Source organism: Aquarana catesbeiana, linkage group LG02, assembly GCF_042186555.1.
Source record: "Aquarana catesbeiana isolate 2022-GZ linkage group LG02, ASM4218655v1, whole genome shotgun sequence".
Classification (NCBI taxonomy): Eukaryota; Metazoa; Chordata; class Amphibia; order Anura; family Ranidae; genus Aquarana; species Aquarana catesbeiana.
The window spans coordinates 420501907-420527407 of NC_133325.1; the positions used below are offsets into that span (position 1 = coordinate 420501907).

The 25501-nt window shown below is 43.0% G+C and overlaps 1 protein-coding gene across 2 annotated transcripts in view; it reads right to left on the bottom strand.

Annotated features, from left to right (window-relative positions):
• Window positions 1–25501, bottom strand: part of TMEM50A (transmembrane protein 50A) — a 57420-nt gene that overhangs the window by 25107 nt on the left and 6812 nt on the right. For both annotated transcript variants that reach the window (XM_073615461.1, XM_073615462.1), the window contains exons 2-3: window positions 15186–15289; window positions 6964–7076 (exon numbers count right to left, since the gene is read on the bottom strand). In XM_073615461.1, coding sequence (XP_073471562.1) covers window positions 6964–7076; window positions 15186–15278 — 206 coding nt within the window. In that variant the 5' untranslated portion in view covers window positions 15279–15289. The remainder of the gene's footprint in view (window positions 1–6963; window positions 7077–15185; window positions 15290–25501) is intronic.

The window sequence follows — 25501 nt, forward strand, 5'->3', positions numbered from 1 at the left end:
GCCGCGTACACTCGAGCGGAATGTCCGACAGAAAAAGTCAGACGGAATCTTTTCATCGTCAATTCTGATCGTGTGTATGCCTCATCGGACTATTTTTTTTTTTTTTGAAAATTCTGACGGACCTAGAACTTGAACATGTTCTAAATATTTCCGACTGAATCAATTCCTATCGGGAAAACCGCTCGTCTGTATGCTGTTCCGACGGACCGAAAACAACGCAAGTACGAGACGGAAGCTATTGGCTACTGGCTATTGAACTTCCTTTTTCTAGTCCCGTCGTACATGCTGTACGTCACCGCGTTCTGGACAGTCGGACTTTGGTTTGACCATGTGTAGGCAAGACCGCTTGAATGGAATTCCATCGGAGAAACCTTTGAAGTTTATTCCGACGGCAAAACCGGTTGTGTGTACGCGGCATAACAGGTTTTCTTCTAAGATTGCGCTGTATTTGGCTCCATCCATCTTTTCATCAACTCTGACCAGCTTCCCTGTCCCTGCTGAAGAAAAGCATTTCCACAACACTATGCTGCCACCTCCATGTTTCACGGTGGGGATTGTGTGCTCAGAGTGATGTGCAATGTTAGTTTTCCGCAACACTTCTAAGCCTAATCCACCTAGCTATGGTGACTTTAGAAGCTTTTTGCCCCTTACGTTTTCCGGAAAAGAGAACAAAAAGTGAATCTGAGATTCTGAATGGATTGGTTACCCTAAGATACTCTAGGATACACCTCCTCACATCTAATAAATGAAAATGCTTTTCTTCCTCGTTTGAAGCATTCTGTCAGAAAGATGGGAGGACAATATCTTGTGACCTATGGAAATTAGATGCCACCATTGGTAAGAACCCAGGGTCTGTCTTTAGGATGACTCTGTCTTCTAGAATTTGGAAGAATGGCTCCCTGACAGGGAGAGCTTGGATTTCACTAACTCTGCGTGCTGAAGTGATTGCCACAAGTAGTACTGTCTTGAAAGTGACCAGTCTTAGAGAGGCCTCTGAGATAGGTTCAAAAGGTGACTCCAAAAATGCCTTTAGAACGACTGATAGATCCCAGGATGGGGCGATGTTAACTCTAACTGGTTTGCGTCTGGAGATTGATTTATAGAACCTAGCAATGAAAGAATCTTCTTGCAACCTTTTTTCTAAGTACACAATTAAGGCCGCTATCTGGACCTTAATAGTACTAGGAGTTAGCCCTTTGTCTATCCCCTCCTGGAGAAACTGTAGGATATTTGCTGTATCCATGTTTACCTCACCTTGGCTGTTCAACCAGCTGTTAAATTTTCTCCATACCTTCCTGTAAATGGCTTGAGCGACAGGTTTTCTACTCTGTAGCAGGGTCTGAATCACTCTATCAGTCAGGCCCTTGCTCCTCAATATTTCCTCCTCAGTAACCACGCTGAGAGGTTCAGCATGGATACTTGTGGATGAAAGAGAGGTCCCTGAGACAGAAGGTCTGGTCTGCAGGGAAGCCTCAGAGGAGGTTGGTCTGTCAACCGTAGCAACGTTGTGAACCATGGTCTCTTGGGCCAAAACGGTGCCACTAAGATTAAACACGTTTCCTCCACTAGAAACTTCGCTAAAACCCTCGGGATGAGGTGAAGCGGAGGAAACGCATACGCTAAGCTGAAGGTCCATGGGGTCTGTAAGGCGTCTACTGCCCAGGGCTGATCTCCTGGGTGCAGCGAGCAAAAATTTGGAACTTTTGCATTCTCCTTGTTTGCAAACAGGTCCACTACTGGTTTTCCCAAGTAAGCTGCTATATAGTTGAACAGTTCCAGGTGTAGAGACCATTCTTGATTCGACACTCGTTGTCGACTCAAGAAATCTGCAGTGTTGTTCAGCTCCCCTTTCAGGTGAATTGCAGAGATGGATGCTAGATTGGATTCTGCCCATTGAAAAATGCAACTGGCCACCAACATTAGTCGATGACTTCTGGTGCCTCCTTGCTTGTTTATATAAGCTACAGCCGTCATATTGTCTGAACGGACCTGTAGATGATGACCTTGTATTGTATTCTGAAAGAATAACAGAGCCCTGAGGACAGCTGTTAGCTCCTTCCAATTGGACGAGAGAAGTTTCTCCTCCGACGTCCACCTGCCTTGTGCCCAGTCTGAGTTGAGGTGGGCTCCCCAGCCCCAGCTGCTCACATCCATAGTTAGTATGGATGTGACAGGAGAGATCCAGAGAACCCCTTTGTTTAAATTCTCTGTCTCCTTCCACCACCAGAGGGAGCGCTTTACTCTGGTGGGGATTGAAATCTCTTCTTCCAGATCCTTGTCTTTTAATTGTTGCAACAGAAACCTCTGAAGGTCTCTTTGGTGGCCATTGTACAGCTGGAATGGCTGCTGTCATAAATCCTAAGACCGACATCACCTCCCTCACTGTACATTTGGCGCTGCTTTGAAGAAAAGACATTCTCTGCCGCAGATTCAATATCTTCTCTTCCGGCAGAACTATCCTCTGCTCCACTGACAGGATCTTGTACCCCAAGTACAGAATTTCCTGTGTTGGGGTAGTCTTGGACTTTTCCAGACTGACTATCCACCCCAACTACCTCAGGCTGAGCTGTGTCAACTCTAGGTCCCGACGAAGTTGTTTCTCCGAATGGGCCGTGAGGAGTAAGTCTTCTAGATACGGAATAATCGAGATCGACTGTAGTCTTAATGGAACTAATGCCTCCCCGAGAACCTTGGTAAAGATTCTCGGGGAGGACGACAGTCCGAAGGGAAGTGCTCTGCACTGGAAATGATAAATTTTGGTGTCTATCTGGATCGCCATCCGAAGAAATTTCTGGCATTCCTTCCTTATTGGGATATGCAGATAGGGGTCCCTTAAATCCAGGGTAGCCATGAACACCTCTTTTTGGAGAAGATTCCATATAGATTAAATGGACTCCATCCGGAATTTTTTGTATCGGATGGAGCGGTTCAGAGGTCGGAGGTTCATGATTAGTCTGAACTTCCCAGATGGCTTTTTTTACCACAAAAATGTGCGAGTAAAAACCGTCCCCCTGTTCCTGAATAGGGACTGGTGTCAATACCTCTTGATCCACCATTTCCCCTATTAACAGAGGTAAGGCCTTGGCCTTCTCTGAGTGTCTTGGAAGCTTTGTCACAAGAAACTTTGAGGGTGGATCGCTCTGAAATTCCAGCGTATACCCTCTTTTTATAATGTTTAAGATAAACTCGTTTGAGGTTATCTTTACCCACTGTGGGAGAAAATTCACTAACCTTCCTCCCACGGGAACCCTGATGTCACTGGGGTTTAGGGTTTGAACTGGGGCGGTTAAAAAGTATGCCCCCTTTTCCTTTCCCTTTTCGTCCTGTCCAGTGCTTTTTGGGTTTGAACTCCTTCTCTGATTTGGAGGGTTCCTTTGCGGGACGAAAAAAATTTTCTTTGAAAATTTTTCTTTTTATCCGCCGTTCTTTCTAAGGCGGTATCTAATTCAGGCCCGAAGACTAGGTCTCCTGTAAAGGGGACACTACACAGGCGTGTTTTGGACGCCGTGTCTCCCCCCCAAGTTTTCATCCATACTGACCACCTGGCTGCGACAGAAAGCGCCACGGTTTTAGCCGTAAATTTTACGGAGTCGGTGGAAGCGTCAGAAATGAAACTTGTTGCCTTGAAAAGCTTAGGGAAGGTTTTCAAGAGCTCCCCCCTAGGCGTGCCTGCTTTTAAGTGTTCCTCTACCCTGTTTCCCCGAAAATAAGACCTAGTGTGATTGTCGGTGATGGCTGCAATATAAGCCCTACCCCCCAAATAAGCCCTAGTTAAAGTCCTTGTAGGTCTTATTTTCGGGGTAGGGCTTATTTTCGGGGAAACAGGATAGGGCTTATTTGGGGGGGGTAGGGCTTATATTGCAGCCATCACAGACAATCACGCTAGGTCTTATTTTCGGGGAAACAGGGTAGTTGAGACAACCAGAACTCCAGATTCCTAGCAACACAAGAAGTGGCTAGAGCTGGTTTTAGGCCTGCCATAGAAGCATCCCAGGCTCCCTTTAAGACTATGTCTGTTTTTCTGTCCATTGGGTCCTTTAAATGACCCATATCCTCAAAAGCAAGGTCAGACTGTTTTGAGACTTTGGACAGAGGGGCGTCTAGTTTAGGATTCTTATTCCAGACTGCCTCTGGGCTCTCATCAAAGGGGAATCTTCTTTTGAGTGAATTAGGAAAGACGACTTTTTTGTCTGGCTCAGCCCACTCCTTGCGGACAAGGTCAGAAAGCACATTATGTATAGGAAATACCTTAGCTTTCTTTTTCCCCAGAGCCTCATACATTTTATCATGTCTGGTCAATTGAGTTTCTTCCTCATCAATTTCCAGCGTATCATAAATAGCGCTCAACAGCTCGTCTACATCCTCCAGAGACAGTTGTATTTTGCTGCTTTGTTAGCTACAGCCTGATCCTCATCCTGATCTGAGTCTGCGTCAGAGGATTCAGGGCTAACTAACACGGGGCTATGCTCCCTGACTATACGGGGCTCCCCAGAACTGGGTGTTGTAAGGCATGGTGAGGAGGGAATCGCAGCTACTTTACTGGTGGAAGCAGACGTGTTTACATCTGCGATTAACTCCCAGAGAGATATAAAGGTTGATACCATTTCATCTTTAAAGAAGCCAAGGAATTTTGCCAAGGGAGAGTCTTTTTTGCGGCCTGACTTTTCTTCCCTTGGGGCTTCCTTACCCTGAAATAAAGAATAAACTATCTTAGCATCAGAGAACCTCATTAACTCTCATTAAAAACACCTGTGCTGCAACCACCACTGCATAAACCCGGGACCGTGAGGTAACCACCACCATGGGGTACTACAAATCCCAGCCTTACAACAAAACCCCAGAAAAAACCACAGTAAGGGCTTGCCCAGCAGCCTACCTGGGTTTGGCTGGTGCCTGCATCCACCGGAGTGTCCTGGGAAATAGCCTCCATGGTCCCCCTCACGAACGCCGGATCCCACCGCTAGTCCGGTATAGCTGGACGCTGGTCGGGATTTGTAGGCCCAGCGTGGGCTTTCCCCTCCTCCTTGTGCCTCTAGAGACCCGGAACCGGAAGTCTCGGCACACAGGATGACGCGGTTCCGCCGGAAATGACGCTCGGCGTCTCCGACCCCCACCGCTATTGCAGCAAGGAGCTGTGATGGAAGAATCCATCTGCACTGCTCCTGGGGGGAACCTTCACCAACCTGCCCCTGGCACACCTCGGCACTGGAAAGAGGGGGGTAACGGGTCTGCTCCTGTCAGCCGGACGGTACCCGAGCCCCAAGCATTTAAGGTAGGACTGACTTTGGAGCCACTGGATAGGACTCGGTCCCCCTGTGCGGCTCCGCTCCCCTTAGGCAGCCCCTGAGAGATAGAGTCCTTCTCCTGGTTCCTGGCAACATGTTCCTCCGACGGAGGAAACACAAAATGACTGGCCAGGGACCTGAGGGACCGCCTTTTGAACTGTTTTGGCAATGTGTTTCCTGGGTCGATGGGAGGGACTCCATCTCTAAAGGGCTGTCCTGGAAGACAACTGGGGAAAGTTAAATTTTGGTCTGATCCAACCAGAGCACCTTTTTCCACATGTTTGCTGTGTCCCCCATATGGCTTCTCACAAACTGCAAACGGGACTTCTTATGGCTTACTTTCAACAATGGCTTTCTTCTTGCCACTCTTCCATAAAGGCCAGATAGTTGTCCTGTGGACAGATTCTCCCACCAGAGCTGTGGATTTCTGCAGCTCCTCCAGAGTTACCTTGGGCTTCTCTGATTAATGATCTTCTTGCCCGGCCTGTCAGTCAGTATATGTGGACGGCCATGTCTTGGTAGGTTTGCAGTTGTGCCAAACTCTATCCATTTTCCGATGATGGATTGAACAGTGCTCAGTGAGATGTTCAAAGCTTGGGATATTTTTTTATAACCTAACCCTGCTTTAAACTTCTCCACAACTTTATCGCTGACCTGTCTGGTGTGTTCCTTGGTCTTCATGATGCTGTCTGTTTACTAAGGTTCTTTGACAAACCTCTGAGGGCTTCACAGAACAGCTGTATTTATAATTAAATTAAAATTACACACAGGTAGACCATTTACTAAATTAGGTGACTTCTGAAGGCATTTGGTTCCACTAGATTTTAGTTAGGGGTATCAGAGTAAAGGGGGCTGAATACAAATGCACGCCACACTTTTCACATATTTATTTGTAAAAAAAAAAAAAAAAAAAAAAAAAAAAAGTAAAAAAATATTCCTTCTACTTCACAATTATGTGCCACTTTGTGTTGGTCTATCACATACAATTCCAATAAAATACATTTATATTTTTGGTTGTAACATGACAAAATGTGGAAACTTTCAAGGGGTATGAATACTTTTTCAAGGCACTGCACACATCTCCATGTCTTAAGTCACAACAAAAGAAAGTGAAGACACTGAATAGCCCCAAACTATTTTCGTCCAATGTGTATGTGGGATGAAATAACATGGAATAGTTCTACGCAATTGGCATTGAGGGCATTAGAGCTAATCAACCCATTATTTTAAATTCACACCAGAAGAGTGTCTTGAATTCTGAATATAACAAATCGAAAAGGGAAGAAATCCCATATATAAGGAACAGCAGAAAGGACAGAAAAAGGTAAATAAAAAGAGAAAGGTGGGGGGGGAGAGAGAATAGAGGGATAGAAACCCACGTAGGAGGAAAAACAATGAAGCTCCCAGGTGGCGAGATTAACTTTGTCAAATCACCTACAGCTTCACATAGACATTGTTGCCCCAAGGACTCCAGATAGCTTCAAATCGCTTGGTAAAAAGTTATATTTTTAAATATTTTATATGTATTCTATTTTCTATTGTGAATAAAATACGGTTTATGAAAATTGCAAATCATTGCATTCTGATAAAGCAAAGAAGTGGACAACTGAAAAGCTGACATTTTGCATCTCAGCTTTTAGAACTGCAGAAATGGAACATGCATTCATAATGTACTTACATTAGAAAAGCTACAGTTGCTATAACACCACAAGCATGATAAGAGTGATTCAGCTGTGCTTGAGAAGGATAGATAACAGCAGCATCAATGATGATCCACCAGCCTGTGAAGAACTGAGAAAAACGACCAAAGTTATTTAAAATCATAAACAATCACTTTGGCACATACATAAAGAAAGGTCCACTTTTACTGTAAATTTACATATAAAACCGCTAGCCATTGTGTAAAACAACATTATTAACCCCTTCACGTCGACCATACGCAAATAAGCGGCCCCACTGGACTGGGCTTTTTTTTCCCGTGGGGCCACATAATTGCATATCTCCCTACGTGCTGGGATCGCGCCACACGGCGTGTTCCCAGCACAGAGACAGGGTCTCACCGAGAGCCCTGTTCTAACAATTGGGACCCAGAACATCTGATTACGGGTCCCCTGATCGCTGTGATAGCCTCTGATTGGCTATCACAGTGATCAGTCACTGTGAAGCCCGCCCCCGTTTCTTCTGTCTCTGTGAATGGACGAGAGATGCACTGTCTGTTATGTGCAGTTTCTGGTGTGAAAGGGTGGGGTCCAAAAAAAAAAGTGCGTAGAAAAAAGAAAAAAAAAAAAAAAAAAATACCTAGATGAAGGTTTGATCCAGGTCAACCCCAGGGTTAGTGGTTGGGTCAAGGTTAGGGTCAGTATTTATTAGACAGGGTTTTTTTTTTTTTTTTAATATTAACCACTTCAGCCCCCCTTAACCACTTCAGCCCCGGAAGGATTTACCCCCTTCCTGACCAGAGCACTTTTTACAATTCGGCACTGCGTCGCTTTAACTGCTAATTGCGCGGTCATGCAATGCTCTACCCAAACGAAATTTGCGTCCTTTTCTTCCCACAAATAGAGCTTTCTTTTGATGGTATTTGATCACCTCTGCCGTTTTTATTTTTTGCGCTATAAACGGAAAAAGACTGAAAATTTTGAAAAAAAAATGATATTTTCTACTTTTTGTTATAAAAAAAATCCAATAAACTAAATTTTAGTCATACATTTAGGCCAAAATGTATTCGGCCACATGTCTTTGGTAAAAAAAATGTCAATAAGCGTATATTTATTGGTTTGCGCAAAAGTTATAGCGTCTACAAACTAGGGTACATTTTCTGGAATTTACACAGCTTTTAGTTTATGACTGCCTATGTCATTTCTTGAGGTGCTAAAATGGCAGGGCAGTACAAACCCCCCCCCAAATGACCCCATTTTGGAAAGTAGACACCCCAAGGAAATTGCTGAGAGGCATGTTGAACCCATTGAATATTTATTTTTTTTGTCCCAAGTGATTGAATAATGACAAAAAAAAAAAAAAAAAATTTACAAAAAGTTGTCACTAAATGATATATTGCTCACATAGGCCATGGGCATATGTGGAATTGCACCCCAAAATACATTCAGCTGCTTCTCCTGAGTACGGGGATACCACATGTGTGGCACTTTTTGGGAGCCTAGCCGCGTACGGGGCCCCGAAAACCCAGCACCACCTTCAGGATTTCTAAGGGCATACATTTTTGATTTCACTCCTCACTACCTATCACAGTTTTGAAGGCCATAAAATGCCAAGATGGCACAACCCCCCCCCAAATGACCCCATTTTGGAAAGTAGACACCCCAAGCTATTTGCTGAGAGGCATGGTGAGTATTTTGCAGCTCTCATTTGTTTTTGAAAATGAAGAAAGACCAGAAAAAAAATTTTTTTTTTTTCTTTTTTCAATTTTCAAAACCTTGTGACAAAAAGTGAGGTCTGCAAAATACTCACTATACCTCTCAGCAAATAGCTTGGGGTGTCTACTTTCCAAAATGGGGTCATTTGGGGGGGTTTTGTGCCACCTGGGCTTTCCATGGCCTCCGAAACTGTGATAGGCAGTGAAGAGTGAAATCAAAAATTTACGGCCTTAGAAAGCCTGAAGGCGGTTCTTGGTTTTCGGGGTCCCGTACGCGGCTAGGCTCCCAAAAAGTCCCACACATGTGGTATCCCCGTACTCAGGAGAAGCAACAGAATTTATTTTGGGGTGTAATTTCACAAATCCCCATGGCGTGTTTGAGCAATATAACATTTAGTGACAACTTTGTGCAAAAAAAAAAAAAAAAAAAAAAAATTTGTCTCTTTCCCGCAACTTGTGTCACAATATAAAATATTCCATGGACTCGACATGCCTCTCAGCAAATAGCTTGGGGTGTCTACTTTCCAAAATGGGGTCATTTGGGGGGGTTTGAACTGTCCTGGCATTTTATGCACAACATTTAGAAGCTTACGTCACACATCACCCACTCTTCTAACCACTTGAAGACAAAGCCCTTTCTGACACTTTTTGATTACATGAAAAAATTATTTTTTTTTGCAAGAAAATTACTTTGAACCCCCAAACATTATATATTATTTTAAAGCAAATGCCCTACAGATTAAAATGGTGGGTGTTTCATTTTTTTTTTTTCACACAGTAATTGCGCAGCGATTTTTCAAACGCATTTTTTGTGGAAAAAACACACTTTTTTAAATTTTAATGCACTAAAACACACTATATTGCCCAAATGTTTGATGAAATAAAAAAGATGATCTTAGGCCGAGTACATGGATACCAAACATGACATGCTTTACAATTGCGCACAAACGTGCAGTGGCAACAAAATTAATACATTTTTAAAAGCCTTTAAAAGCCTTTACAGGTTACCACTTTAGATTTACAGAGGAGGTCTACTGCTAAAATTACTGCCCTCGATCTGACCTTCGCGGTGATACCTCACATGCATGGTGCAATTGCTGTTTACATTTGACGCCAGACCGACGCTTGCGTTCGCCTTAGCGCGAGAGCAGGGGGGACAGGGGTGCTTTTTTTTTTTCTTTATTATTTTTTTGCTTTTTTATCTTATTTTTAAACTGTTCCTTTCATATTTTTTTTTAAATCATTTTTATTGTTATCTCAGGGAATGTAAATATCCCCTATGATAGCAATAGGTAGTGACAGGTACTCTTTTTTGAAAAAATTGGGGTCTATTAGACCCTAGATTTCTCCTCTGCCCTCAAAGCATCTGACCACACCAAGATCGGTGTGATAAAATGCTTTCCCAATTTCCCAATGGCGCTGTTTACATCCGGCGAAATCTAAGTCCTAAAATGCTCGTAGCTTCCGGTTTCTTAGGCCATAGAGATGTTTGGAGCCACTCTGGTCTCTGATCAGCTCTATGGTCAGCTGGCTGAATCACCGGCTGCATTCTCAGGTTCCCTGTTGAGACAGGAGAGCCAGAGAAAAACACGGAAGACGGTGGGGGGGGGGGGCATTCCCTCCCACTGCTTGTAAAAGCAGTCTAGAGGCTAATTAGCCACTAGGATTGCTTTTACATGAAAGCCGACCGCTGGCTGAAAAGAATGATACCAAGATGATACCTAAACCTGCAGGCATCATTCTGGTATAACCACTCAAAGTCGTGAATGGCGTACCTGAAGACAAAAAAATGGTTAACAATAAAGCACAGTAAACGGTAAAGTATAAAAAATTGCATACCTGAAAAGCAAACATGATAAAACATAATAACAATAAAACATTGCAGAATAGAATACAGTAAAAAAGAGCAGAACACCAGAGAGAGAATAGAGAGAGAGAGAACAATAAAACGACAACTATTTTTTTTTATTTTTGTTTGTGGTTTTTTTTTTTTTTTTTACACTTTTTTTTTGTAACTGTAACTTTTATAACTGTAACCGGTTCCAGGTTCGGGTCTCTCAAAATGCGATGGCATCTTGGGAGACCCTGTGAAAGTGTGTCCTAGTCTGTGCAATGCTGTACCCTACGCTAATACTCAACTAGTGAATGGTAGCGTTCAAAACATTCACCAATGCAAAGACCAGGATTATCAGGACAGGAGGGACAATAATAGCGGGTGTCACGTCTATATACGCGCTTGCTGCAGACACATCTTTTTTGGGGGGGTTCGTTGGGTAGGGGTACTTGGGAGGACATATAAATGCCTCTCATGCAGCCGACTGCACTTGGTTGGGGATGTGAATGGGGGAAGTACGGGCGCTGCAGAAGTGGTGGGTTCCCAATTAGGATTGGCGAATGCAGCAGGAAGGGCATTATGGGCACGACGGGCCTGTGTTTGTCTTTTTGGTGGCAGCGGGACACTACTTGTGCTTGCCACCTCACCAGCTTGAACTGCACTTATGGGACTCGCCACGTCACCAAGTGTTACTGCAGTGCTGGTATGACTACGACTGGGGTGTACTAGGCCGCTGGCGCTTGCCAGTTCACCAAAACGCTACAAAAAAAAGTGACAGTGATCGATCGATACTGCACTTGGGTGGGCTGGGCTGGGCTGGGCTGGGCCGGGCGGAGGGGCAAAACGCAGGTGCTAGCAGGTATCTGGGCTGATCCCACTAACACTGCGTTTTTGGGAACCCTAAACTGCTGGGGACGCTAGTATAGATCTGATCGGATCAGATATTGATCCGATCAGATACTATACCACTAAGGGAGGTGTACGGTGCGTGCGTGGGTGTTAGTGGTACTGGCGCCAATCTGACGCTGCTTGGGGCTGGTGCTTGCCAGTTCACCAAAATGCTACCAAAAAAACTGTTAGCGATCGCAGGGATCAGGCCTGACTCTGCGAACGCTGCAGTTATGCGTTTAGTGTTTTGTAAGTGACAGTGATCGATCGATACTGCACTTGGGTGGGCTGGGCGGAGGGGCAAAACGCAGGTGCTAGCAGGTATCTGGGCTGATCCCGCTAACACTGCGTTTTTGGGAACCCTAAACTGCTGGGGACGCTAGTATAGATCTGATCGGATCAGATATTGATGTGTTCAGATACTATACCACTAAGGGAGGTGTACGGTGCGTGTACGGTGCGTGCGTAGGTGTTCGCGGTACTGGCGCTAATCTGACGCTGCCTGGGGCGACGCATATCACCGCCGGGCGATCAGGGGGCTAAACCTTTATTCGGTAATAAACGGCGGGTGCCCTGACACTAAAAAAAATAAACGAACTAACCAGCGTCACCCGTAACAGTTATACGGTGATCAGTGGTGAAAGGGTTAACTAGGGGGCAATCAAGGGGTTAAAACATTTATTCGGTAGTATATGGGGGTCCCTGTCGCTATAAAACGCTGACGGCGAACCTAAATATTTACGTTCCTAACTAGCGTCACCAGCGACACTAATACAGCGATCAGAAAAATGATCGCTTAGCGACACTGGTGACAGGGGGTGATCAAGGGGTTAAAACTTTATTAGGGGGGGGTTAGGGGGGTACCCTAGACCTACAGGGGGCTAATACTAACTGTCCTACCACTGCTAACTGTCACAAACTGACACCATGCAGTAATCAGGAAAAAAACAAAACAAAACAAAAAAACCTGCTTGCTGTCAGTTTGTGACAGGGGGGGGGGGTGATTGGGGGGGGATCGGGGGGCGATCGGGGGGGGATCGGGGGTGTTTAGTGTGCCTGGCATGTTCTACTGTGTTGTGTGTGTGTTGGTGCACTTACATGTCTTCTCTCCTCGGTGCTGGAACGGAAACTGGCCAGCCGAGGAGAGATGACATCACATCCTCTGCCTCTGTGTACTATACAGAGGCAGGGGATGTTTCTCATTGGCTGGGAGCGATCGCGAGGGGGGGGCCACGATCGGATGGTCTCCCCCTCGTCTCTCAACTCTCCCAGCCAAACGCCGACCGCCGATGGCACCGGGGGGGGGTCCGATTGGACCCCCCGCCCGCGGGAAGGCAATCACGTACCAGGTACGTGATTTTGCCTGCCCGTGCCGCTCTGCTCACGTATATATGCGTGAGGCGGTCGGCAAGTGGTTAAAGTGGTTGTAAACCCTTACAGACCACTTTGACCTACAGGTAAGCCTAGATTAAGGCTTACCTGTAGGTTCAAGAAATATCTCCTAAACCTACACGGTTTAGGAGATATTTGCAAAAAGACAGGCACCACTGTCTACGGCGCATGCGCCGTAGACAGCGGCGCGAAGGCGCACTGAGCATGTCGCTGCTAACGGCGATATGCCGTTAGTGGCGGCTCCCATGCGCAGGAGTGACATCATTGCGGCTCCGGCCAATCACAACGCCGGAGCCACGATAGCCAGAAAGAAGATGGACGCTCCGTAGCAGAGGGGACAGCGGTGACATCGCAGGCTCCTGTGTCAGGTAAGTGACACATAATGGGCTACTATGCGATGCATAGTAGCCCATTATGCTTTACCATTGCAGGGAAACAAAGAAGAAGTAAACCCATCAGGGTTTACTTCCACTTTAACGACCAAGCCATTGTTTGCGATACGGCACTGCGTCACTTTATATGACAATTACGCGGCTGTGCGATGTTGTACCCAAACAAAATTGATGTCCTATTTTTCCCACAAATAGAGCTTTCTTTTGGTGACATTTGATCACCTCTGCGGTTTTTATTTTTTGCGCTAAAAACAAACAAAAAAAACGTCAATTTTGAAAACAAAAAAAACTATATTTTTTACTTTCTGCTAGAATACATATTCAAAAAATATATATAAAAAAACTAATTTATTCATCAGTTTAGGCCAATATATATTCTTCTACAAAAAAAAAAAAAAAAAAAAACGCAATTAGCGTGCATTATTGGTTTGCAAAAGTTATCACGTCTACAAACTATGGGAGAGATTTATGAACTTTTTTAAATTTTATATTTTTACTGGTAATGACGGCAATCTGAGATTTTTAGCAGGACTGCGACATTGCGGCAGACAAATCTGACCCTAAATGACACTTTTTGGGGACCACTGACATGGTTACATTGATCAGTGCTAAAAAAAAAAAATTAAAAAAAAATGCACTGATCAATGCATAAATGACACAGGCAGGGAAGCGGTTAACACTGGGGGGGGGCGATCAAGGGGTTAACTGTGTTCCCTGGGTGTGCTGTGTGGGGGCTGGGCTCACTGGAACACCACAGAGATCGCTGTTCCAGATCACATCTCCATGATGTCTCCTGTCAGAACGGGGATCGCCTAGTTTACATAAGCAGATCCCCATTTTGCCTCTGTGTACCGCAATCACGGGTCGACGGCGAACATCGAGTCTGCGGCACCCTTGCACACGCACCCACAGTGTCACATGCACGGACCAAAGTTGTTCTTTGGTGAAAGATTATGGTAGTAGCAAGAAATCCCACAGGTTGCAGGAAATAATTTCGCAAGTTTCCCCTATCAACACAAACAGTGCTAACAAGGGAATCCCTCCTGCCGAGCCATTGTCTGCTCCCAATTGTCTAGTGATTATCACTAGCGGCTCCTAAAGCCGCTAGCGATAATCCCTGCCTTCTCCCGCCCACCCCTGCCAGGAGAAGACAGTGATTATCGCTATCAGCTATAGCAGCCACTAGCGATAATCGCAAGAGAATCCGGCAGGCTAGTTGTACCCAAGTTGATTGTGTAGTGACACACACAGCCCATCCCCCCTACAGTTAGTTATCACTCCCTAGTACTGATTTAACCCCTCACCACCTCCTAGTGGTTAACCCCATTCACTGCCAGTGTCATTTATACAGGAATCAATGCATTTTTATAGCACTGATTGCTGTATAAAATGGCATTGGTCCCAAAAATGTGTCAAAAATGTCCGACATGTCTGTCATAACGTCGCAGTCACAATAAAAAAAAAAAAAAAAAAAAAATATTATTAATAAAAATGCCATAAAACTATCCCCTATTTTGTAAAAGCTATAACTTTTGTGCCAACAAATCAATAAACGCTTATTGCGATTTTTTTTTTACCAAAAATATGTAGAAGAATACGTATCGGCCTAAACTGAGGAAAAAAAATATTTTTTTTTTATATATTTTTTGGGGATATTTATTATAGCAAAATGTAAAAAATAATGCGTTTTTTTCAAAATTGTCGCTCTTATTTTGTTTATAGCGCAAAAAATAAAAATCGCAGAGATGATCAAATACCACCAATAGAAAGCTCTATTTGTGGGGAAAAAAAGGACGTCAATTTTGTTTTGGAGCCATGTCGCACGACCGCGCAATTGTCAGTTAAAACGACGCAGTGCCGAATCGCAAAAAGTGCTCTGGTCAGGAAGGGGGTAAATCCTTCTGGGGCTGAAGTGGTTAAAACACAGTTCGGACTGGCATGGACGTCTCAAAAAAAAAAAAAAAACGCATCTACCACATAGTGTAATCATCCCATGTCATCACAAAAACCGATATACTTACTAAAACGCCAGCTGCAACAGATGCTATTGTGTTTCGCTTCTCACCCCAGTCAATGCACTCCGAGCACCGTATGCTGTCAAGAAAGCCTGACATCTTCAAAAGACCTACAAGTAAATGTAAAGATCAGTAAACAGTATATAACAAATTTACATGATAAGAAAAAAACTAGAATGGTCAAAATACTAAAGTCAAATCTCCCCACTTATATATGGCAGCACGTTGCACAGTACATGTATACAATATCTCACATCAGTACCTGCCATAAAGTTTCGTTCACACAACCAAGATAATGCAACATATGGAAACACACCATACACATGCTAATTTTCAACGGCAAAACAATGCAGACATAGGTTCTGCATTACACAAAAAATGTGCATGTCCAATTTTTGGTCCGTTGCGGTCTGTTAGGTAGAGGTCGACCGATATATCGGCCGGCCGATATATCGGCCGATATTTGGCGTTTTTTACTTAATCGGCATCGGCCGATTGTGCTGATAAAAAAGGCCGATTATAACTTCAGCCGTGACTTGCAAATGACTTCTGTAATAGAAGTTAATGCAAGTTTCCCTAAGTTATCTGTGGAGAGGATTCTCCCCTCCTCTGGGCAGCCTGCCAAGTCTGATAAGAAGATACATTTGTATCTCTTTCAGGTTCTTTTTATCAATAGACTGAACTCCGTGTGTAGAAGTTTTCAGTTTAACCATTTAAAGACTAAATCTTTTCTGACACTTGTTGCTTACAAGTAAAAATCCTGTATTTTCTGCTAGAAAATCACTTAGAACCCCCAAACATTATATATATTTTTTTAGCAGAGACCCTAGGGAATAAAATGGTGATTGTTGCAATATTTTATGTCACACGGTATTTGCGCAGCGGTCTTTCAAACGCAATTTAAAAAAAAAAAATACAGTAATGAATTAAAAAAAAAAAATAAGCAGTAAAGTTAGCCCATTTTTTTTCGTCCAAAAGTTTTGATTACCTGTTTTTGTGTATTTATTATTTAAGATAGGGTTTTTTTTTTTTTTTTTAGGTTTTTTTTCTAAATTATACATACAAGTGAACTGATTGAAGGTTTGTTTTGTTTAATGTTTAAATGAAAAAAAATTTCTGTATTACTTAAGGCTGCTTTCACACTGGAGCGGGCATGCGTTGATGGTAAAACGCTGCTAGTTTTAGCGGCGCTTTACCGTCATTTTAGAGGCGCTTTTCGGCTGCTAGCGGGGCGCTTATAACCCAGCTAGCGGCCGAGGAAGGGGTTAAATGCGCCCCTGAAGCGCCGCTGCCAAAACGCTTTGCAGGCGCTTCGGTAGCGGTGCGCATTCATTTCAATGGGCAGGAGTGGTGGAGCAGCAGTATACACCGCTCCAAAGATGCCGTTTGCAGGACTTTTTTTTACATCCTGCCAGCGCATCGCCTCAGTGTGAAAGCACTCGGGATCTCACACTGAGACTGCAGGGGAGCCGTTTTACAGGCACTTTACAGGTGCTATTTTTAGCCCAAAAGCGCCTGAAAAACGCCCCAGTGTGAAAGGGGTCTAACTGTTAGATTTTATGAGATGAAGGGAAAAAAGAAAGGAAAAAAAAAAAATCGGCCAAATATATCGGCCCAAAAAAATCGGCATCACATATCGGCCATCGGCCACCGCGATTTCTAAATATCGGCATCGGCATCGGCCAGAGAAAAACCCATATCGGTCGACCTCTACTGTTAGGTACCCGTTTAATTGAATAAGATGCCCTAATGCAGCATGCGTTAAACACACTGCAATGGGTTGCCAATGTGTGAATAGACCCTTAAAGTGGTTGTAAACCCTCACATATACCCAGTGAAGTGACCTGCCTCAGGTGGTACACCAATATTAATCAAATTCTCCTACATACTCTGTACCTGTTTATCTGCAGCCCTCTCATCTCTACAGCTGTCCTTACACAGCATCTCTCAGCTCTGTAATGCAGGGCGTGGGCGATCTGAAGTCTCACAGTAAGGACAGCTTGGAGAGAAGGGACACACCCCCCTCAAAGTACAGGGAGAACATGCTCAGCTGTGGCTGTCAATCAGGATATGCTTTGTTCATATTTCATATATGAGGTTTACAACCACTTTAAGGAACTAGTAATCTCAGGTCCATACTACAGTCACGTTGAAGCAATTTTAAGTAAAAATTGACTAAGCAACAAGTAGACTACATGAAGGAAATCCACTCTGCATGCAGACAGTGTACTTTGTGATAACTAATCCGAGAACTAAGTTCTGATAAGTTAGATTGCAATCCCATAGGCCTACCTATTAACCAAAGTGATGGTAAAATCATAGTAACAAAGTTTATATTTAGAGGGAACCCTGTATTAAGTGAAATAAAGGGGCTCATATAAGAATACTAGTTGCTTGGCCTTCTCGCATTTTAATGTATTCCAGGTCACTGACCTAGAACTAGCGTGTAGACTAGAAAAAAAAAAAAAATCAAGGTAAAATGAGAACTCCTGATCTGCATACTGAAGAGTTTTGAATTGTCAGTCTTCATATTCTCCCAGTATAGGTTTACTTTAAAGTGTACATGTAAAGAAATGCAATAATTAGGGTCAGTGCACCCAAATGAATATTTTAGTGCTTTGGTAATGGCAAGGGTTTCATTTAAAGAGGTATCCATGTTACAGTTCTCAGCACAGCACGTCAACAAGGAAGGCCATCAGCTTTACTTGTTTACTTTAAAAAAAGGGAACTGAAGTCTGGAAGCCATATTAAAAAAAAAGGCAGGCAGAAGGCAAATGGCTAGTTGCCAGAAGTATTGTCTATGTCATCCCAGCAGCTGATCTTTTCCCCCATTAATTACTTACCATGCCTTGTTCTGCACTGCTTCTCTGGATGGAGGCAACCATCCTCATAGGAGGCATGGCTTTACTTACTCAAGTCAGTGCATAGAAAACAGCAGGGTGGATATAAATCAATTATTTAAAAAATAAAAAAATAAATAGGATTTTTTATTTAAATCTGATTTTTTTAAATTTTCATCAAATTTATTTTAATAAAATGCTTTTGGAGTAAAAATCTATCTAAAAGATAGTTTTCTATTTAGGATATATTCATAATTTAGTTTTTTCAGCATGAAATGGAGCATGAGGCTGTATATTCTGCAATATTTACATTTTTGGTAAACTCATTCAATGAATCCAACCTCTGTAAGCTGAGATAACATGCACTGCATTGATGCATTCACAATTTCACAGTAACCATAAGATAAACCAAAGTTGAGGAATATTCCTTTATCCCATTGTTTTGCAAACCTATGTACACTACAAACTGTATGATTGAATCAGTTCTGATATCGCTGCTTTACTATAAATATTTGAATAAATTTTGCGCAATATTAATAAAACATGTGAATGAGTTTTATTAATAAATAAATAAATTAATAAATAAATACTCCCCCCTTTGATTTTAAAACTATAATACACTAGTGGAGCCTCTTTTCTCTCCCCCCTCCCTCTCTATTTATCTCCCCCATTTGCTGAGTATACCAGAGCGGAGCCATATAGAAGGAATGATGGAGAAAAAATAACAAAAGAAAGAGAGTTTCCCAGAGACTACTTCCACATCTTAAAGCTACAATCACTGAATGCCTGAGTACTACAAACTGAAGGTGAGGGTTCAGTGAGACCACACTAGGAGACATCACCAGCAGAGAAAACACATCTATTACACCACATAGACCAGGATTAAATAGAAGAAATACTTATAGACTGTTTATATGCTGCTATCCATCTACCTCCTTTAAATTATTTTTATATCATAATTTAATCACCTACACTTTATTATAGCTTTGAAGTGGATTATTATTACACATCTTTATGTTCACCTATTTTTGCATATTACTTTATAATATTATTCAGGATTGATTTCACATATGATTATACATATGATTATTGATTACAGAATTATTTATTGTTTTTATTCACAAGGAGTGGCTGTTTATCCACGGAAATTTGCTTTTTATTTACGCTGTTTTTATTCACGTTTATTGTAGAGTGGTATTATAACATCAGCGCAGTTATTCACATGTATTTATTTACATTTATTTCTAAATTATCACTTTACTAGAAGAAGGCGGCGATCGCTATATAATGCAATACAGAGATCATTGATCCTAGCATTAGTAGCTGCAGCAATTATTATTTGTATACCCCTCTCTTTTATTTAAGTACACTATTTTTCACACTCATTCACATGTTTTATTAATATAAATTTATTCAAATATTTATAGTAAAGCAGCGATATCAGAACTGATTCAATCATACAGTTTGTAGTGTACATAGGTTTGCAAAACAATGGGATAAAGGAATATTCCTCATTTTGCTGCAATATTACCACTTGTCTGCTAAGTATTATTTTTATTCATACAATTGTTTAGTTACCCTTATTATCTATCATCCACCAGCGCGAAGGACACTTTTTAGTATTGCTGTTTTTCTAACCTGACAGCTTATTACTCTAAATAGGAAACCTTCATTTTGTTTGCAAATATTAAAGATTCTAACTACCATGAAGAATGAGTCCTTACATTTAAAGAGCACCTCATTTCAAATCCATCATGGCAGCACCTGTTAGCGGGGCATCCATTCACCTGCAGCCACCACGTCCCTCACCTTGTGTCACTGTTGCATCACCAGCCGTCCCATTAAAGTGAATGGGACTGTCAGGGAGTCAACAGCAGGACAGAGGAGGAGCCACTGCGGGACAGAGATGCCAGTTGCTCTTTAAAAATTATGATTTAAAACCGAGTCGATTTAAATTAAGCCTTTTTACTAGTGATTTAAATCGTCTTGATTTTAGTCAAATACACCCTGGAAAACAGCAAACAGAACAGTAATTGAATCACAAAATCTCCCTCCAATTCTAGTGAGATTAGCTCTGCCTAATGGTCCATACACACGATCCGAAAATCGGAGGAGCTGTTTTTTTGTATGCTAGTCACATATTGAAAATGGAGAGGTTACTAAAGTTACAAAAATTCTCATAGGACAGAATTAAAAAAAAAAAATCAGAAGTGATGTCATGTGTTGCAGTGTATTTTCGGACAACAACTGTACGGATTAAACGAAAATCGTACGCTCTGGTTTCATACGAGAATTTTTTGTGTTTGTCCGATCACATAATATCGGATGAACTGTCGTGATCGGCTCTTGAAAGCTCTGTACTAACGATCTGATTATCATACAATCACTTTGAAAGCTGTATTTTTCGTCCGATTTTCAGATCGTGGTATGGGCCATCAGGCTGGCCACACATTATACAATTTGTTTTTTATTTTCTTCAACTATGTAGTGCAGGGGCCTGCCTGATTGCATACAAATTGAAAGCGTTTAGGTTTGACCTCATATGGTTTTGGTAAATCTAAAGGAAAATTGTACAAGATGGCCAGCCTTAAGCCGAGTACACACTAGTTTTTTTTCTGCAATCCAGCGGGTTGCACGGAAAAAAAACTGACAGCTCCAGTCGGAGCCCTTATACTAACCATGCGAGGTTAGTTCAGAGATCTCCCCCACAAAGCTGTTGTGTTCTGACAGGGGGCAACGCTGTATCCTGGCCTAGGCCAACAAGGCCCAGGCCTAGGGCAGCACTTTGCAGGGGGGCAGCATGGAAAGAGTCCCCGCCGGCTTGCTCTACACTGTTAGTGTAGCAACAGTCTTATGGGGAGGACTGAGCTGAGAGGCAAATTAGTCTAGCACCCCCATAAAGTGGCCTCACTGCTTCCAGTATGCGAGTGGCTGGGGGGTGGGGCACTTCTAATTTTGACTGTCCTCTCATCCTGGACCACAAACCTTCCTCACTGTGCTATATGTTTTCTGCTGCACCATTGGCATGGTTATATCTTCTTAGTCCTCTCCATAAAATTATCAGAAATTTGTGCTTAAAGTAGAACTACAGGCAACATTTTTTTTTTCATTTTGGATAGAGTAAGGGAGGGTTATAGCGCCTGTCAGTTTATTTTTTACCCTGTCCCATTGCAGAGTTTCCCTTCACTTCGTGCTCCATAGCCAAACAGGAAGTGAGAGGAAATCTATGCAAAGTAAGGGAATTCATTGACCACCCCCCTAGGCCCTCAGAACTAGTGTCCCCACTTTAAAATTTTAAGGCAGGTCTTAAACAGCAAGGAGTGTGGCCTTGACAGGAAGGGGTGGGTCATATTTTAATTAAGGGGGTGCACGAGTTTAGTCAGGCCTAGGGCAGCACAAAACCTAAATACACTACTGACAGGGGGACCAGAACACTCCAATCAGTGCTCTCTGCCATTGGCTAAGATCGCTGATTGGTAGTCAGTCGGCTTCTGTCGGACAGGCTGACATACACATGGGCAGAATGATGGCCAGTTTTTTTGTTTTTTTTTAACTGGCAAATGTCTCCCGACATTCTGCCTGTGTGTACGGGGCTTTAGACTTCACACTGCAGATAAACAGCTATGTGCATGTAGGCACAGAAGTGTTCAGGAAGCCTCACACACCAGCACGTGCATGGTTACTTTTTAAGAGTAATTCCAGACAAAGTACATTTTTCATGGTACTACATAGGCACAATTAATAACCAAGCTGGACAAGGACACAGCCAGAACCATGTGACAGAATTAGTGACTTGGCTGCCCACCTATAATTAAAGCAGAGTTCTGTCCCCCTCTCCAAAAATTCAAAGTCAGCAGCTACAAATTCTGCTGACTTTTACTATTAGGGCACTAACCTCTCCAGGCATCCAGTGGTGTCCTCACCCGAGCCAATTCTTCAATCAGCTCTTGGGTGCTGGCGCTGGCATCTCGGCTAAGGAAAACCGGCGGTGGAGCTCCGCTTTAAATTTGTTTTCTGCAAGCCGACTCCAGAAAAACACTGGTGACCAAGGCCATTGGGGGGCCACAGCTTGCAGTGCGAAATAAGGGAATAAGACATACTCAGAAGTGTCAGATGCTGAAGATTTGTCCACTTCTAGCTTTTTGAGCAAAAGGTGCAATTTACCACCAATGGGACTGGAAAGTATTGGGTTTTTTTTTTTTTTAAGAAGGAAATACCTGGTAGAATCAACAGATGTGTAAACCTGTATATGAGAATCCCTGGCAGACACTGGCAGGGTTAAATAAGGGTGGGATGTATACGCATGATTTCCCACAAATGAATCATACGACTTACAGCTTGAATTGGTCCCATTTATAAATATGGACTGCATATTACTGTTATTTGTACTGGAAAGGTTCACTTCATGATGAATACAACTGTATATGTTTAAAATACATGCAGAGGTTATAAAAACAATGGCGTTACTGCACTAAACTTGAGGTTTTGCATTGCTTTGTTTACTCAAGTTCTGTTACATTTTCTGTGCATGCAACTTTGAGACAACGTACAAAACGTTTTCACATTCAAATGCATGTGGGGAAAGAAGTAAGCAGAGTACTGTTTGCATTATATGAAAAAGCATAGAACTGCAAGTAATCATTTTTAAGACCCCATGCATGTTTATTAGCTCCAAAGTCCGCAAGAATAAAATCCATAGTACTCTCCCGTGCGTGGGGGACTGCACGTGCTATTCAGTCAGTGAGTGGCTGTCAACAATCATAGTGTAACATTCACTTCTACAGTGGCGTTTACCTGTGCATGCGTGTATGGTGTATTTCCCTAAAGCACCACTTCTGGGGAGAGGGCCACACTGGAGATCTGTGGCCTTAATTTAGAAACAGAATTGTAGGGGTTGCAAAGGATGCTGAGAGGAGTCAGGGGACTCTGTTCAACAAAGAAAACATGCTCTACCGCAAATTACCTGGAAGACTGGAAACAGCTGCTCTGGCCCAAATGCCTTTGAAATGTAGCACTTATTCTCTAATAGAATGAAACTGGCTACTCGTTAACATCCATTGCATCAATTCTTTTTTGCCAACATAGCAGGATACAGCAGTAATACGCTAATGCATTTTGGACAAAGCTTTACTCATAGTCAGCTAAGACGAGGACTTTGGCTGAAACGCGTTAGCGCTTTACTGCTGTATCCTGCCATGTAGCCAATAAACAATTGATGCAGTGGATGCTACTGAGTAGCCGGCTTCATATTGGAGTCAGAAGACTCCATAGTAGAGCAAATGTGAACAAAATTGCTTATTTTTTATGTTTGATGGCCTGAAAAATACTCCTGCATTTAAAGCAGACTGCATGCGAATTGCTCCTTCTAGCGACTTTACAATGAAGTCAATGAAAGAATGTTTTGGTGTGCTAGTAATAAGAAATGTATTTTGAAAAGCTGTCTGCACCATCTGTTTGATTACTACAGCACTTTCACTGATAAACCTGGGTCACTAATAATGTCTGGTGTGGAGCTGGGCCTTCCCTTTACCTAGGATTGTTAATGTGACATGGCATTGAAGCTGGCAATACACGGACTGAAATTAGGCTGATTCTAGCTTAAGAAAAGTACATCTAAATCTTCTGTAATTAAGACTGCAGAGTTACACCAACAAAGGCTCAAAAAAATCAGTTTCCTGTTTTTGTGGTTTGTTCTCTAAAGGTACCCTGTCACCCCATCATACTCTCCTAACTAAACACATGAGGACAATCTGTATTAGATGTATTCACGGAATCATAAGCAGCACAGTGGTTTGCATTTCTACCTTGCAGCACTGGGGTTCCTGATTCAAAGCTAGGTCAGGACGCTGTTGGCATTAAGTTTACATGTTCTCTCTATGCTTGCATGTGTTTCAAATCCTGGCATTTTCAAAATCTAAGACAGGCTGAATTATTCACAAGCCCAACACTGTAATGAGCTGTTCTCATAATCCCTGAATGCATACGGCCCTTGAAAGCAAGTAGAGCTTGGTACAGTGTCCAGCCACCACTTATTTCAGCAATGCTGGATGCTGCACCTGTGCCACCTGGGTATCTAAAAACGCTTAGATTTGGGCCACATGGGTCATAGCATCCTTTAGCATGAGGTCTTAGACTTTAAGGCTACTTTCAGACTGGGGCGGGCGTCGGCGGTAAAGTTGGCGCTTTACCGTTGTTTTAGCGGCACTATTTGGCTGCTAGCGGGGTGGTTTTAACCCCCGCTAGCAGCCAAAAAAGGGGTTAAAACCGCCCGCAAAGCACCGCTGCGGCGGCGCTTTGCCGGCGGGTTTGCGGCGCTGCCCCATTGTTTTCAATGGGAAGGGGCGCTTTAGAAGCGGTGAATACACCGCTCCTATAGCGCTGCAAAGATGCGGCTTGCAGGACTTTTTTGACTGTCCTGCAAGAGCACCGCTCCAGTGTCAAAGGAGAGGCGCTTTACAGGCGCTATTTTTAGCGCTGTAGCGCCTGTAAAGCGCCTCAGTGTGAAAGTAGCCTAAGGCTTAATGTACACGGGACGTTTTTACAACCTCTCCTGAACGATTTAACTTGACAGATAGTAACCCACGTTTAAAATGTCCATTTTGCCGCGTTTACATGTCGCGTTTGTGTTTAGAAGCGTTTGAAAAATGTATTACTATTTTTTTTTTTTAAATAGCCAAAAATGAAAAATGTCTGTAAACGAAAAGCGGCTAAACGTGAGATACTGCGTTTAGCCACGCTTAGAAGCATATGACGTCAGAAACTTTGGCATCTGAAATCATTTTTTTGCCTTCAAAGAAAAGCCTATAAAAACGCAACTACTTTATGTCCCTTTACCAGCAACAGTGTACATGAGGCCTAATTGGTCACTTATGTAAAGTCCATTTAAACCTAACAGTCTAACCCTCGTCACAGGTTGACAATTGTTACTATCCAAGGATGGCTACATTCCTCCCCAACAGATACTGTTGATTAGTGTAGCCACCCTAAGACAAGAAATGTATTACTGGCTGGATCATCCAGGGAAAATAAAAAACCTAAAAAAACATTACCAATGCAGCCACCGCATCTAAGGCCTCCTACACTCAAGGAGCCAACTAGCTCCTGTGTGCCAGGTGTAAAATCCCCAACGCTTTTGGGCACCCAGGGAGCTGTGTACAGTGGCCAATTCAATTGAATGGCTGTACATGGCCATGGCTTGGATAAACGTCAATGGCTTCTGCATCAGAATTCACCTGTGTACGCAGGTATGGCTATTCTTCCTGGATGCATCACTTTCGCATCCAGGGAGAGGTGCTGTACGTACGAGTAAACACTAAAGCAGAAGCCATGTGTGTTTACCTGAACACAGCTGTGAAGAGATATAAATTTGAATTCCTCAAAAACACTAGCACCAGCCTCAGCGCAAAGGGGCTAGTAAGTGTTTGTGTGCAAGAAGCATTGGTAAGCTGCAATATTTTAAGTTTTGGCAGGGGGGGCTGGATA